This window comes from Microcebus murinus, chromosome 14, assembly GCF_040939455.1.
Source record: "Microcebus murinus isolate Inina chromosome 14, M.murinus_Inina_mat1.0, whole genome shotgun sequence".
NCBI classification, from domain to species: domain Eukaryota; kingdom Metazoa; phylum Chordata; class Mammalia; order Primates; family Cheirogaleidae; genus Microcebus; species Microcebus murinus.
Genome location: NC_134117.1, coordinates 45,956,370 through 45,970,752, shown reverse-complemented (window position 1 = coordinate 45,970,752; position 14,383 = coordinate 45,956,370). Strand labels below are relative to the sequence as shown.

The 14,383-nt window shown below is 42.0% G+C and overlaps 1 protein-coding gene across 4 annotated transcripts in view; it reads right to left on the bottom strand.

Annotated features, from left to right (window-relative positions):
• Positions 1–951: 951 nt before the first annotated feature.
• The window catches only part of ARID5B (AT-rich interaction domain 5B), a 179,556-nt gene continuing 166,124 nt past the window's right edge, over positions 952–14,383 (bottom strand). For all 4 annotated transcript variants that reach the window (XM_012762747.3, XM_076010026.1, XM_076010025.1 and 1 more), the window contains 2 exons: positions 10,830–11,028; positions 952–7,061 (listed from right to left, as the gene is read on the bottom strand). In XM_012762747.3, the coding sequence (XP_012618201.1) occupies positions 4,899–7,061; positions 10,830–11,028 (2,362 nt within the window). In that variant the 3' untranslated portion in view covers positions 952–4,898. The remainder of the gene's footprint in view (positions 7,062–10,829; positions 11,029–14,383) is intronic.

The window sequence follows — 14,383 nt, the reverse complement described above, 5'->3', positions numbered from 1 at the left end:
CATTCCTCCTTATGACTACATCTGAAATGTGTCCATCATTCCCTTCAGCCATCCCCATCGAAATGCCCAGTGCCTTGAGGTTAGGATGCTCCCAATCTGCCTTCACACAACCACCAGAGAATGATATTTAAAATGATGAACTTTTCTTGCCTACGATAAAGACCAAATTGATCAATCTTGTCTATTGGACCTAGCTAGCTGGCCCCTGCTACTCTCTCTCACCTAACTTTACTCATTCAACATTGCAATCATGCCCCACTGGTTTTTCCTCCCAACTCTTCTATGGAGCCAAACTCGTCCCTGCCTCAGGGCCTTTGCACACGTGGTACCCTGTGTTTAAACTACTCTTCTCCCAATTCCCCCTTGCCTAGTTAACTCATACTCATCATGCGTCACTTTAGTCACCACTTCCTCTTTGTGGGTCATTTTAGTCATCACATGCCTCTCTCCTGGAACTCAGTCATATTAAGGTTTTGCATTTATAACAGTGACTATTTGATTAACCCTCTTTCCTGTAAGATTTACAAGCCCACAGACAATATTTACCTTTTACTTACCATTGTATTCCCAGCTCCCAACACTATGCCTGGCAATTGAGGCATGAGTAAATCATCACTGACCAAATAAACAGTAAATTTTGTGATTTGCCAGCAGAGGAGTGTGGTGTACAAAGGAAGTTCACAAACAAGAGCCATGGGTTCAAATCCTGGCTCCACCATTTGTTAATCAAGTGATCTTAAATCAAGTCAACTAAGCTGAACTTTCTCATCAGTTAAATGGGTATAGCTAAATTTACAAGAGGTTGTGAAGAGATAATGTATGCCAGTGGGCACCCTAGACATTGTCATCATTATTATTGTTATCCAATTTAGAAATGACAGGGTGGAAAGTCCTCTGGTGAGGCCATAGGGCTCCTTGGGAAGAAGTGACAGATTACTCACACCCAAAAGGAAACAGATAGTAACATTTTTTATTAAATATTACAGTGGATCAAAAAGTACAAAATATCTCTTGCCTGCTATGTGATTGGGAAACTATTGGCACGTAATACAGTATCAAAAGCAGTAATAAGTACAATTTGGAAAACATACAAAATTGAGTGTTTATAGTTGGCTCAGCATTCTTCTGGTAGTGTTTAAACTAATGCAAAGGTTACTCAATAACCTCTCCATTGGGAAACTATATAATATCACTGGGCCATGTTGCTATATACAAATAATCACCTTACAGAGCATAGAGGTTACATAGCTGGAATCACCAAAAGTATACAATATTTACAACACAGGAAAGTTTAAAAAAGTATAAACAGCCAAGAGATTATGCTGCTATTCTTCAGACATATTTCAACCATGGGGAGACAAGCAGAATATCAAATACACCAACAGCCAACACTGGACTTTAAGTGCTCAAGATAATCATTGCAAAGGTGTGGGTCTCACCAGGGCGAAATCGTTCCCATTTCTCTTTAAAATTGGGACAAGAGTAAAACTAGACCGGATGGGACTTGGCTGACCACCACCAAATGTGACTTTGTGGGACAATAAGTGAAGAAGAAGAGAAATAAATGGTTCTCTTTGAAGGCACACTACATAAAATATTTTTGTGGGACCACCTCAAAACTTCCATCAGACACATCAACACAGTGAAATTACAGTACTTGAGAATTCATGCACCAGGTCAGAAACTTGTAAAGTCAACATCGAGTTTTAACAAACCCTTCTGTATATGCCCTGATAAACAAGTGAACTTAAGAGCTTCTAGCTAGTAAATAAATAAGTCAGTCCTGTGGCAAATATTACAAGTTTGAATTACTTACTAGGAGAATACTTAATTCTGAAACTCTGTTGGGCTTTTTTTTTTTATTATCATTATTTTTTTTTTATTATTGAGTTGCCAAAAGTTAAACCAGAAATTGCATGGAAAGGTTTTTAAAAAATAGTATTTAGAATCTCCAAATCTCCAATAAATCACGGACTTAGTGCATTTTGAATTGCAACATTTCTTGGAAGCCATACTCAGTAAATAGATTTATGACTCCATTGCCAATTAGATTCCACAGTTTCCTTTACAGATCTACCAATAACAATGGTTTGACTGCACAAAGAAAGGCTTGTGCAATTCCATTCAATAATAAGACCCCTTGAACTCAAACAATGCAAACAAAGCCCTATTTAAGACTTTTTAAAAACGTAGTTCTCAGCCAATGAAGAATTCAATGGTCTTTTTGAAAGATTTCCAAGATTTCTGTTCGGAGTTTTAAAACAAATCACACACTGCTTCTGTTGGGAATGTATACCCCTATTTCTCTTTATTTGTCCTGATGTTCTGCTGAGGGTATGAGCTTCCTCGGACAGAAACAGTGAGTCTCCTCTCGGAAGACGTGAGAAAAACAAAAGCTGGACTATGTTAACATTGTTTGAAAGTGGTGTGATCAAATTCCAACATGATGAAACCACAACTGAAATCTTTGCAGTGGGGAAAACAAATGCCCCATATTACAAATAGATAGGTGAGCTCCACTGGGGACAGATGGCTCCCGTTTTTTTTGTTTTTTGTTTTTTTCTGAGAAATGAACTCACAGAAACCAAGTACGATCTAGCCCATGTCTGCTGCAGAACCACTGGAGTTTCCTTTTTCTTTCACATCCTGCGATTCTGTGACCATTCCCTCTAGTGCAACTTTTATATATGTGTCCTGGCTAACATTTTGCCAGCTGGAATTTGAGATTTTTTTCCCCCCCTCTATCTTGTGCAATAGCAGGATAATCTGCACTCACACATTTATAATCTAAATTCTACTAGTCTACCTATGGTTCTATTAAATATATATATATATATTATTCCACAGGAAGGTAAATAATTAATTGAAGCAAATGGAACTCTTAACACTGGATCTCTACATTCTTTTGTTTCCACCTTTGGATATTAAGTATGTTACATTGAATATTTGGCTTCATATCATGGAGACATTTCAATACAAATGCACGGCATGCATGGCTTTGTTTAAGAGCCGCAGTTTCACTGTTATCAGTTTTTGATTATTTTGCAGTCGAGTTACCTATTTAGAAGTTGAAAATTGTCATCGATTTTCATAGAATTAAATATCTCAGAGGTAAAAGACTTGGATAACTATGGTTCTAAAGTCTACTGGTAGTGTTGGGGGAGGGAGCAAGTGGCCGGGGGAGTTCATCCAAGCAGTCTTCAGCAGGGATGGGACTTGGGAAGAAAATCCAACCTCTGTATCCATCGACCTTTAACAGGATTAGAAAATGCATCCACCCTGATGTTACATCCCGGTAGCAAAAAGAATGAAGTGGCAAGAATGACCATAGGCATTCTCCACATCTTTTGACTGCTTGAACAGCTTGATCATTTATTTCCAACAATAAAAGAAATCATAAAGCATACTGTATTGCCAGGTGGTTAAAAACAAGACAAAAACCACCTTATGTGTGTGCATACACACGAAACTCATGCCCCATAAACCCAACGAGGATGACTTTCTTTTGAAATGGCTAATCCAGTATGCCAATTATCCCCAAAGATGTGGCCTGGAAGATTCTTCTTGGGAATGACAAGAAACCAACTTGATGAAAGCAATGTGACTATGCATTACTCAAAAGACAGAGGCCCAGAGAAGCTAGGAGGACTTCAGCTGCTCCTCTTCTGATAGCTGAGCTCCATCCTCTTCCCAACCCCCTTTCCCAGACCATTTAAAGGGATCAGTGCCAACACCAATGTAAATCATTTTGGCTCCTGTTCTAATTTCTGAAATTCCTAAAATATCTGTGCAGCCCACAAATATGTCCTCTAGACTCTGTTGTTATTCGGCAGCTTGCTGCCAGTGAGGTTTTTGTTTTTATGATTCCTCTGGTATGTAGGACAGTTTCACAGCCTAGATAAGGTAAGTACAATGCTCAATATTTTCACATAACCCAATACTTCAAAGCAAAGCATTTGGCCGGGTAAGCAGTGTATAAGCTCTTTCAACTATGCCATTTATGAGGAACAAAATCCTTAAGTTGCGGATCTGCAAAGGAACGTTCTTTGCACTATTGTGTGCTCGACTGCTTCTTTTTCATTTGTTCCACTGAAATCAGTTGCTTCAATTTGTAAACAATAACTTTACCACCCAAAGCTGCTCAAAATAAGATGTGGAAAAGGTACAAACACACATCAACAACTAGGACAGTCAGTCAGCCTTTAAAACAAAACAAAACCAAAACCAAAACCAAAAACAAAAAAGACTTGCAAACAAATGTGATACTGTTTAATTAAAAAAAAAAAAAAAAGACAAGAGGAACTGGGAGAAAATGGAACTACCTGTATATAAATTAGGTAAGCAAACAGTGATACTGGTAGTTTTAAGAAGCAAATATATACAGTCAATTGAACAGTGTTTACTTCTCTGGATTGTTTAATAGTGTCAAAATGAAAGATCTATTGAAGTTCACTATACATTGCATTGATTGAACCTTGGAGAGTTTTAAGAAAAGAGGGGCATCCCTTGGCGCATGTTTGCCAGTCTTCCTTGCCCCTTCCTTTGAAATGCCTGCCCCCTTTTTTTTTTGTTGCCTAGATTGTTTCCTGACCATCGAACTCAGATGGGGTCCTCTAAGTTCTTCCTGGATATACACAAATCCCTTCACAAGGCCCACATGCAAAGTGAATGATCTGGAGGTGCCAGGGCATCCATCCGTGTTGGAAGGGGGTCAAGACTGGCCAACCAACGCTGGAGTTGCCCCCGAAAAATCAGGCATGTTCACCTCCCCTCTCGGCCCCTACAGCTGGGACTGATCGTACCCCCAGATTAGAAGAAATACTGACTTCTAATTCTATAAGCCATCACCCCAGAGTAGGAGTGACGCTCTGTTAGCCCCCTGCTTTGGGCTGCTGGGCCTACAGTTTCGTACTGGGGTGTACAGACGACAGCTGGGAAGATGGAAAGGCAGCTTGAGGATTTATAGCAGCTAAAGGGTAAATGCTGTTGTGCAAAAGGTCCCCGTACGAACTTCCTACAGGTGTGGCCGCAGCCAAGTGTCTGTACAGCTGCTGAGAATTTGTCGGCGACGTAAAAATTCCTCTTTGCATCACAAGCGAGTGGAAAGCCAGGGGTTGCATGAGCGGAGAAAGCACAGTCTGGTTTTTCAAGTACTGCAGAGAATGAGAATACCCAGCCGGGAGCCTGGAATTGAGGCCCGAGTTACACAGGCTCCCGGAATACAGACCTGGGAAGATAGGGGAGGAGAGGGGAAGCTTGTGGCCTTCGGATCCGGCCCCGGGATGCCCGCCGTGCGCTGCCTTGCTGCCTTCGCTCTCCTGCTCAGAGCCCTTCTCCTTCCCAGAGACCTCCTTGGATGGGTCCAGGGGAGACACGGCCCGGGCCTTTTTGCCGGCAATCACAAGGTCCAAATCCTCCAGGCTGCGCTTAATTGGCCGCGCTGCGCCAATGTTCTGCGGGCTCATTTTCCGGTGCAGGATGGGGTGCACCATGCCTTCCATCTTCCTGAAATTCTCCAGTCTCACATGGTGAGATTTTCCTGACCTTGAAAGGGATTCGGGGTATTTTTTAGGGGCCGACATGGTCATGGGCGATACCCGACAGGCTTTGGGGTGACAGTCTCGACCCTGGCTGCTTATGACCTGGAACTGGGAGACTCCTTTGCTCTCCTGGGGTCCTGGGGCCGAGTGGGCCAGGCCCAGGACCTTGCCGGTGGGTTTGTGCAGGTTCTTGGGGAGGCTCAGATCCGTAGGCTGGTCATCGGTGGAGGCTTCTGCTGCGGCTGACTTTTTATCTTGCAGATGCAGAGACGCGAGATAATTTACATGGAGCTTTTCTTGGTGTTTGTGGGAAGGGAAAGAGCTGTTTTCCGATTCTCTGTACATGTCTCTGTACTTGGATGTCTGTTCATTGTGAAGATGGTGTTCAGTGTGCCTATAGAGGCTATGGAGATGAGGGGACGAGTAGAAGTCCGCCAGGAAGCTGGGCACGTGGGAATGGGGGAGTGCCCTTTTCTCCAACAGTTTGTCCTTGCCCTCCTGAATTTCTTGCTTCAGGACATAGGAGTCAGCAAGGGGGTTAAGGTGATGCTTGGAGAAGCTGCAGCGGTGGGGATCAGATCGACTCAGCTTCTCGTGCTTAAAAATGTCATTGATGCTCTTCCTGTCTTCCGAGGGCTTGCTTTTGAAACTCTGGACGTGCTGAATCACCGATGGCCGGCTGACCGCCATGTGGTCAGCGCCCTGGCCGTGGTGGGCCTGGGACAAGCCCGAACACAAGTCATCCCTGGCAATCAGTTTCTTTTTGCTGATCAAGGGGGGTGGGGAACCATAGGGGTAGCTGCTGGAGAGGCCGGCCCCGCTCACTTGGGACAGAAGCTTTTTCTTGGCCAGTGGGGACATGATGCCTGGGTTGCCCCTTGAGTAGAGCAGGGGTGTGTAGTTAAGTCCATGGTTTTCGTTCATGGGCCCAGTCAGGTCTTTGTCTTTGAACATGTCAAATGACTGGACCACAAGGACCTTCGGGGTCTGCTTTAGTGCATTGTGGATGTCGTCGCTGCCCAGCTGGTCCACCTTCACGGTGCAGTTGGCGATGTAATCTGCCATGGCGGGCAGTTTGTCATCCTCCATCTCGTGCTGGTTGGCCAGCGGTGGCTGCGTGGCGGGGTAGCTGGGAAAGGACGCTTCTTGGAGGTCATTTTCAGAGCTCTCTGTGAAACAGCAGGGCTTGGATTCTTGTTTGGAATCCACCAGGGCGCTGGGAGAGGTGAGAGACTGTTTACCGGCCCCAGGGACCAAAGCTGGGTCCCTTTCAGAGGCCAGAGGAGCACTTGGGGGCGGAGGTGCGGGCCCCTTCTCTCCCACCTCCTCTGCCGGCTTCTCGCTGTTGGAACCTGGGTCAGTTGTTTCACTGTCCTTTTCTGGGTCTGCTCTGGACGCCAGGGGCCTCACTGCAAAATCCTGGTACCCTTCCATTTTTTTCTTGATGTCTGCAGCTGGGAGAGGCTCAGGGATGCTTTTCTGGCTTAAAGCCTCTTGTTCTTTCTCTTGCTCTGATGAAACCTGATAAAATATTTCAAAAGACAGTCAGAAGAAAATCAAACTCACTGACATCCTTTGCTATGAAATAAGGCATTAAGCACAGTAGTTTTTCTTGAAAACAGGCTTGTCAATCAGCTCGTGGAGTTTCTGTAAAGCTTTATTACTCCTCAATCATGGCTCTAAACAAAGAAATCTAAATTACAGAAACACTAGGGGAAATATGCATATTCGCTCCAGTCCCTTATGAGACACCTATCAAAATAGCAAAGCGTTATGTACTGATGGTATACAATCATATCACTCCTGATTCTAATATATAGTTTAATTCTAAGCTTGTCTTCTTGTCAAATCAGTCAATTACCCAAATGGGTTTTAAATTACATGTTGTGTTTTATGACACTCCTGAGAAAGATGTTTTTTAAGCATCTCTCTTTCAAAAAATCCAACCAGGCCTGTGTCAACAATAAATAACAAACTTACTGTAACTCCTTGCCTTTCTTTGAAAGGGCAAATTCCTTCCTAATGTGTTCAATAAAATGCATTGAAAATTAGTTATGCTCAAATGTTAATAATTTCTACTCGGTGCCAAGTGTCATGTAGATAATGCTAAAATATTAAAGAAGTATGAAGTTGCAATGGTGGCCTGTGTACCTGAGGGACTGAGGACATTCTTGGTCCTTCTAGGCTGTAGCAAATTACATTTCTATCAAAGCCAACAATAAAGTTGTCACAATTCAGGCAGTGGGTGCCACCACAAATACGGCTTTTCTGTTCAATGAAATAAATTATAGTCAATGAGATGGACACTCTTTATCTACCCCTATTGATGGAAGTTGTGGTCACAATTCGATTCATTTAAATTGCATTACATAGCTGTGTAAATGGTGACCTTAAAAGGTCATCTTAACTTTCCATCTGCGACCCAGCTGGCTGACAAGCCCTTATAAAATTGCTGTCCTTCTGCCCTGACATGTCTTAATGGAACAGTCACAAAACAACTATATTGGGCTGGCCTCCCCCCACCGCCAGCTCATCCCTTGAACTTTGTTTGTTCTTCTCTGTTAAAGAAAAGAAGTGTCAGCCACGTTGGGGTCTTTAGGTAAGACTGAAGATGCTGGTTTAGGGATACATAGGAACAAACATTTTAGGGAATCATGCCCATTCCATAGGTATTTCTCGTCAAATCCACTTAAAGACATGCCTGCTTTTTAGGGATGAGTTATACCTGAAGGTCTTTGCTTAGCTTTATAACTTTTTCTTTTTTTTTTTTTTTTTTTGGTACTAATAGCTGCCTTTTCCAGTACAAACATCATTACTTGTTCTACATTAATAATCATCATTGGTCTCTTGAGCTTATACATTACATGAAAATACAGAAAAATGAGTAAGGGAAGGGAAAAAGACAAATTGCATTTAATTGTTAGTTTCTTATGTGACTAGGCTTTGCTGTGGGGCTGGGGACGCTTGGTCCCACTGAAGTTTCTACAGCCTAGGCCTTCAATCATATCAGAGGTCCATGCTTCTGGTTATAACACTGGTTTAGGACTTCGAAAAGCTAGGCAGAAAAAAAGAAGATACCCTCTTTTTAGGATGACATTCTATGATCTGCTTTAGTGTATTAGATATTACCTTCCCACCAGGTGTCATGCAATCCAATTACCCAAATATAGTGGGTTTGACCAAAAGGGGTTTATCACCCTTCCTATACCTCCATTGTGTTCACTGTGTTCATATTGAAAACACCAAAAATTAAAAAACAATGAAAACAACAATGACAACAATGAAATCCAAACCAAAAATCCCAGACACAGTCATTGAGCAAGAATGTACCTGGCTAATAACATGGGTCTATGTTGGACTTGGGGAGTGGTTCTTACAATAAGGTCAACCTCAGGGAGGGTGGGGATTCTATGAAGTTGAGATAACCCCATCGTGACAACCTTGAAATCAGAGACACTCACAGATCCCTGAAGGGAACAGCTGGGGCCTATAGGAAAGGGACAGCCTAACAGTTTTAAGGGTTTCTGTGGACTCCAGAGAGTAGGGCTCCACTTCTGGGAATGGTCATCTCCAAAGCTGATGGACTCAGTGCATGGGCTGAGATTCCGCCCACAACCCCCCAAACCAACCGTCTCAAACTCCATCCCCAAAGTGGAGTCGTTCAAAGGTCACTTGGCCCCTTGATCCTCAGTTTGTCCCCTGGTACTCTGGCAACACTATACATATGGTAGCTAATAGAGCTCTCTGATCCGAAACCTTATAATAAATCACCAGGCTAACAGAATAAAGGAAAAATGGAATGTAAGCCTTAACTTGGAATTTCCTTGCTTTTGGCTTTTCATGTTGCAAGCTTGCAGATGTTTAGAAATCTACATCATCCTCCCCCTGCCTCTTCTTTTAATTACTAGAGCTTAAAATAATTATGAAACTTGAAAACAAAAACTAAAATTCTCCTCTTGCTATTAACACTATCTTCTCATACAGAGGTCAGTTTGGTGACTTAATGTCTGAATAGGAGGTTGGGTGTGTGTGTGTGTGTGTGTGTGTGTTTTAAGTCAGTGTTTAATTAGGGAGTCTCTTATGTGTTCATTATAAACCTGACTTTTAGGGGGTATTTAATATTAGCACCAAAATTCCCTCTAGGGTTGAGTCCTAGAACATGCCGTCTCCAAATGCGGCTGCTAAGTTTTTTTTTATGGGCAGCAAGGTTTTTTATTATTCATGTTGAAACACAGCCCAGATCGGCCTACATGACTGGCTGTAAGCCCATGGTAATGGCTTCTACAAAAGGGCTGTTGGGGGTTGCGGGTAGCTGGGGCTTGTTTTAAAAGGTCCAGAAACTACCTGTTAATATGAGAGATAATAATGGTTTCGGAGTAACCATTTCAAAATTCCCCTCTAAATAATATGCACTTATGATATTTCTAAATTGGTCTTGACCCAAGGCTGTCGCACAGAAGTCATGGGAGACAAATATATCTCTAAAATTTTCAGGCGAGTCCTGAAGAGAAAGAGCCCATCGATTCCAACGTCCCTCCTCCCTAGACTCTTCCAAAGCATGTCACACCACTTAAAGTCACATCAATTCCTCAGACAGACTGGCCATGAAATGGCCAAGAAACCACATTTCACAATGGAATCCCTTGATTTTAAAGAGCTGTAGCTCTTGCTCCTTCTCTTAAAATCTGAGCATTTGCTGTCAGTTTTCTTTTCTTTTTTATTTTTTTAAAGATAGAGTCTTGCTGTCTTACCCAAGCTGGAGCGCAGTGGCACACAATCATAGCTCACTGTAGCCTCAAGCTCCTGGGCTCAAGCGATTCTTTGGTCTTAGCCTACAGAGTAGCTAGGACTACAAGTGCATGCACACCTGGCTAATTTTTAATTTTCTTTTTTGTAGAGTCAGGGTCTCACTGTGTTGCCCAGGCTGCACTCAAACTCCTGGCCTCAAGCAATTTTCTTTCCTTGGCCTCCCAAAACACTAGGATTACAGGCATGAGTCACCATGCTCAGTCCTGCTATCAGTTTTCTACTGGAGGTTTTCAACTTTCTTCTAGATTCTATTATTGGCCTACCCCCATTCAACACCCTGCATTACATTTCAGCTCCTGAACAAACTGAAAGGTTTTTAGGAATTGGGGAACTATTTGGGGAACTGTGAAGCTTAGGTTTTTTGATTTCTTAATCTAACCACGCAACTGAGCAAGAATACAGCTGTGGATTCAGGGTTCCCGAATACCTCAGGGCAGGATATGTCTCATAGAGCTATTTCTGTGTAGCAAAGCAACTCACCTCTGATGCATCCTGGGGCTTTGGGGCATTCTCTTTTTCTTTCTTGCTCTTAGGCATTTCATGTTTGATGCGTTTGGTTCCTGATACTTTTGTTTTGTTCTCATTTTCCTGTGAACTGTTCTCCTGTTTCCGAGGTTTGATTGGAGGAAGGGGCTTGTCTTCCTCTCCTTTAATAAACCTTTCATATGGTAGGATTAATCTAAAAAGGACAGCAGAAGAGAGGATCGGTCAGTTAGGTAATTCCAGCAGCATCAATGCTATGGAAGTTTACTTTCTTTTATTTTAGTACAAGCAACTTATTGAATGACTTCATCCCTAATGACGCCGATGCACTTCTAGAAACTTAAACTCCACAGTTTAGTGGTCTACTTTCTCGGTCAAAATCAGTACTTGGTAACTTACACACTTCTCTGCAAGACCTCTTTTTGGTTTTTTGGGTGCATCTAACAAGGGTACCAATGGAAGCATCTTATGTTAACATCATCATCACTGCCCACGGCACTTGGCTCCGTGCCAACAACATCACAACAATAACAGCAACAATAATCAGCAGTCCTCAACCTTTTTGGCACCAGGGACTGGTTTCATGGAAGACAATTTTTCCGTGGACTTGGGGGTGCCGTGAGGGGCAGGAAGAGGAGCTCAGGCGGCCAGTTCCTAAAAGGCCACAGACTGGCACCAGTCCTCAGCCCGGGGGTTGGGGTCCACAGACAATGGTGATAGCTGCTGTTCATTTGCCATTCCCTCAACAGCTACTTACTGCACACCTAGTAGGTACCAGGTAGTGTTCTAGGCAGTGAGAGACAGCAGTGACCAAAACATTCAAATGACCCTGGCCTCATTAAGCTTATATTCTAGTAGGTACTAGTATGCGCCAGGTACATTATAAAGATGATTTCGTATAATCTCCACAACATCTATATGAAGTATTGTTATTATTATTATTATTATTGTTCCCTTTTTAACCTATGAGGCAACTGAGGTCCAAAAAGGTTAAACAATTTTTTCTAAGAGTCACATAATTTGTTAGAGGTAGAATTTGAACTTAGTTCTGCCCAACTCCAAAGTCTTTATTTTGATTCAAGTAAAAATGTAGACCAAACACCTAAGATAAAAAAAAGCGTGTGGCAAGCACAGCATGGCAGAGAGAGAGCTATCTCATTTGACAGCAGGGTTGAGGGGGCAGGTGACCCTAGCAGGAGGAGTTCTGTTTTAGGGTGCCAAGCAAAAGAGGGCCCCAGAGAGAAGGAAAGTGGACAGACTATTCAAGCCGCAATAATCAGAGGGGCAGCAGATTTCCAAGCATTTTAATTATATAATTTTTTTTTAAGCAAAGTACATAAAAATGCTCTAAAAAGAGAAACATCAAACAGCTCTGGTTTTAATCTGTTTTCCCTTTGCGACGTAGCTCTTTATCTGAAAGGGAAAAATAGCTGATGTAATTAAAAGGGATGGATTGCATTACAATCTCAGTTTCAACTTCAGTGATTAAAGTTTTTATAATGCATTTGGTATGATTAATGACTCACTGTGGGATTAATACAAGACTCAGCCTTAAAAATATGAACTTTAATACGGCAAACATAATTTGTTTTAAATAAGACAAGTTGACTCAATGAAGAAAATGTACTTGGCTTATAAACAACATAAATCTGTTCAAATATTGGGGCTCCTAATTATTTTCAAACTAAGACTCCCAGGCAAAAACTTCTTTGAGTTTTTGAATATTTGTTAGCTATCCTAAAATTGGTTACTAACTCTGCGATCTGGATCTCAGCTACTTAACCACACACGAGTGGTTCAGGTTTGAGAGTCCAGGCATGGGGGCATTTGTGATCATCATATTTTCTTCTTTAATAATAAAATACCAAGAAAAGTATGGGAAAATCAAATCTTAATTTATAGCATATTAGAAACAAAATTCATTTACTGAGCATGCTCGGACAAGGTATGTGCGAGGAGGCATGAATAATACTCTGGAGCCCGACATCTGGCAGTGGGCCAGCCATGAAGATCAACACAGCCCGTGGGGAATAGTTATCTTCAGATCCCATTACAAACTGAGTTTAAACATGTTACAGCTGCTAAAACTGGAAACTGCTCTCTCTGTGTAGACTTACTAAAATAATATATGGCTGCCAAATACCTGCTTCCCACTGTAATATTACAGTTAATGTTTATATAATAAAAAGCATAACTAAGCAGAAGAAGAGAGAAAAAAGCAATCTTGTTCATACTTGAATTTATTCCATCTCATCTGTGAAGTCCTCAATATCCCCCCCACCCCCCGCCAATTCCTTTTATCTGCCTGGTTCTAACAGGGACTTTATCCCCCTTCAATATCAGCAGGTTGGGGATTTTTGTCTAGGAGCAAAATGCATTGAATATTTCAAACTGGAAAAAAATCTTTTAAATGGAGTTTCATGAAAACATATTTTATTGTTGGGACAGATAGGTTTGTTTTTACTTTTGTTTTGTTGCCATGGGAACTCAAGGAGCATTCAAGTCTGGATGTTCCAATGGTTACTGCTTACCGGGCCACCCTTCCCCCAACTTCATTCCCTAGTGGAGATGGTGACACCATAAGGTACCCTGTTCACTGAGATTACCTCTGAGTGTGGGGAGAGGTTGAGAGAGAACAGAGAACTGGGTGGGAGAGACACCCAGTGGACCCCAGAGGACTCCTCTGCCCGGGTTCTGACAGTCTTAGGCCAACCCCCGGCTCTCTATATGGGTGCTAAGGAAGACTATAATTTCCTTTTACAATTTTGCAAGTTCACAAGGCAGGGCAGCTTTTTCATTTCAGTTCTTTCTTTCTTTTTTTTTTTTTTTAATATTTTCTTTCAATTTTTTCTCCCCTTCACTCAACTCAGCAGCTGGCTGGCCGACAGCAGTAAAAAATACATTTCACTTTGCTGGTCAAAGGCCTAAAGCCAGAAGCAGGAAATCTGGAATTAAATGTTTCTTGTATCTGGAAAGAGGCATGACTAAGGTAAAACTGAATCCAAACACAAGCCCTGCTTGTTTAAGGCTTCCAGAGGGAAAGAGTGTGTGTGTGTGTGTGTGTGTGTGTGTGTGTGTAAAGGTCAATTGTTTTTTTTTTTTCCTCCTTCTAAATCATTGAAAGATAATTATAGTGGCTTGGGGGAAAAAAAGGCTCCCAAAATAAAACAAGCAAGGCAGCAGCTTAAAGGAAGCAAGTAGAAATATAACCAGCTAAGCTTTGAAGAACAAGGCATGGTCTCACACGCACACAAACAGTCGCTGCTTCATATAGTGACTTCCGTTCCATTTGGTGTGATTTTCACTGAATGTTTTTTCAGTTATCCTGTCATGGTACAACACAATTACCCCACAGGATATGATCTTATCATTTGATTATTAGAAGTTTTTACAGCACAGGAGGATGAAAGCTAGTATAGGTTTCTGAACATTTAAACGTTCACCATGCATGCCATATCGTTAAAAATAGGTTAGTCAATATAAGGTCAACATTGCCCAATGTGGGAAGCTGAGTAGGTTTGTATTAAACAAAGAATTTAGTATATTGCAAC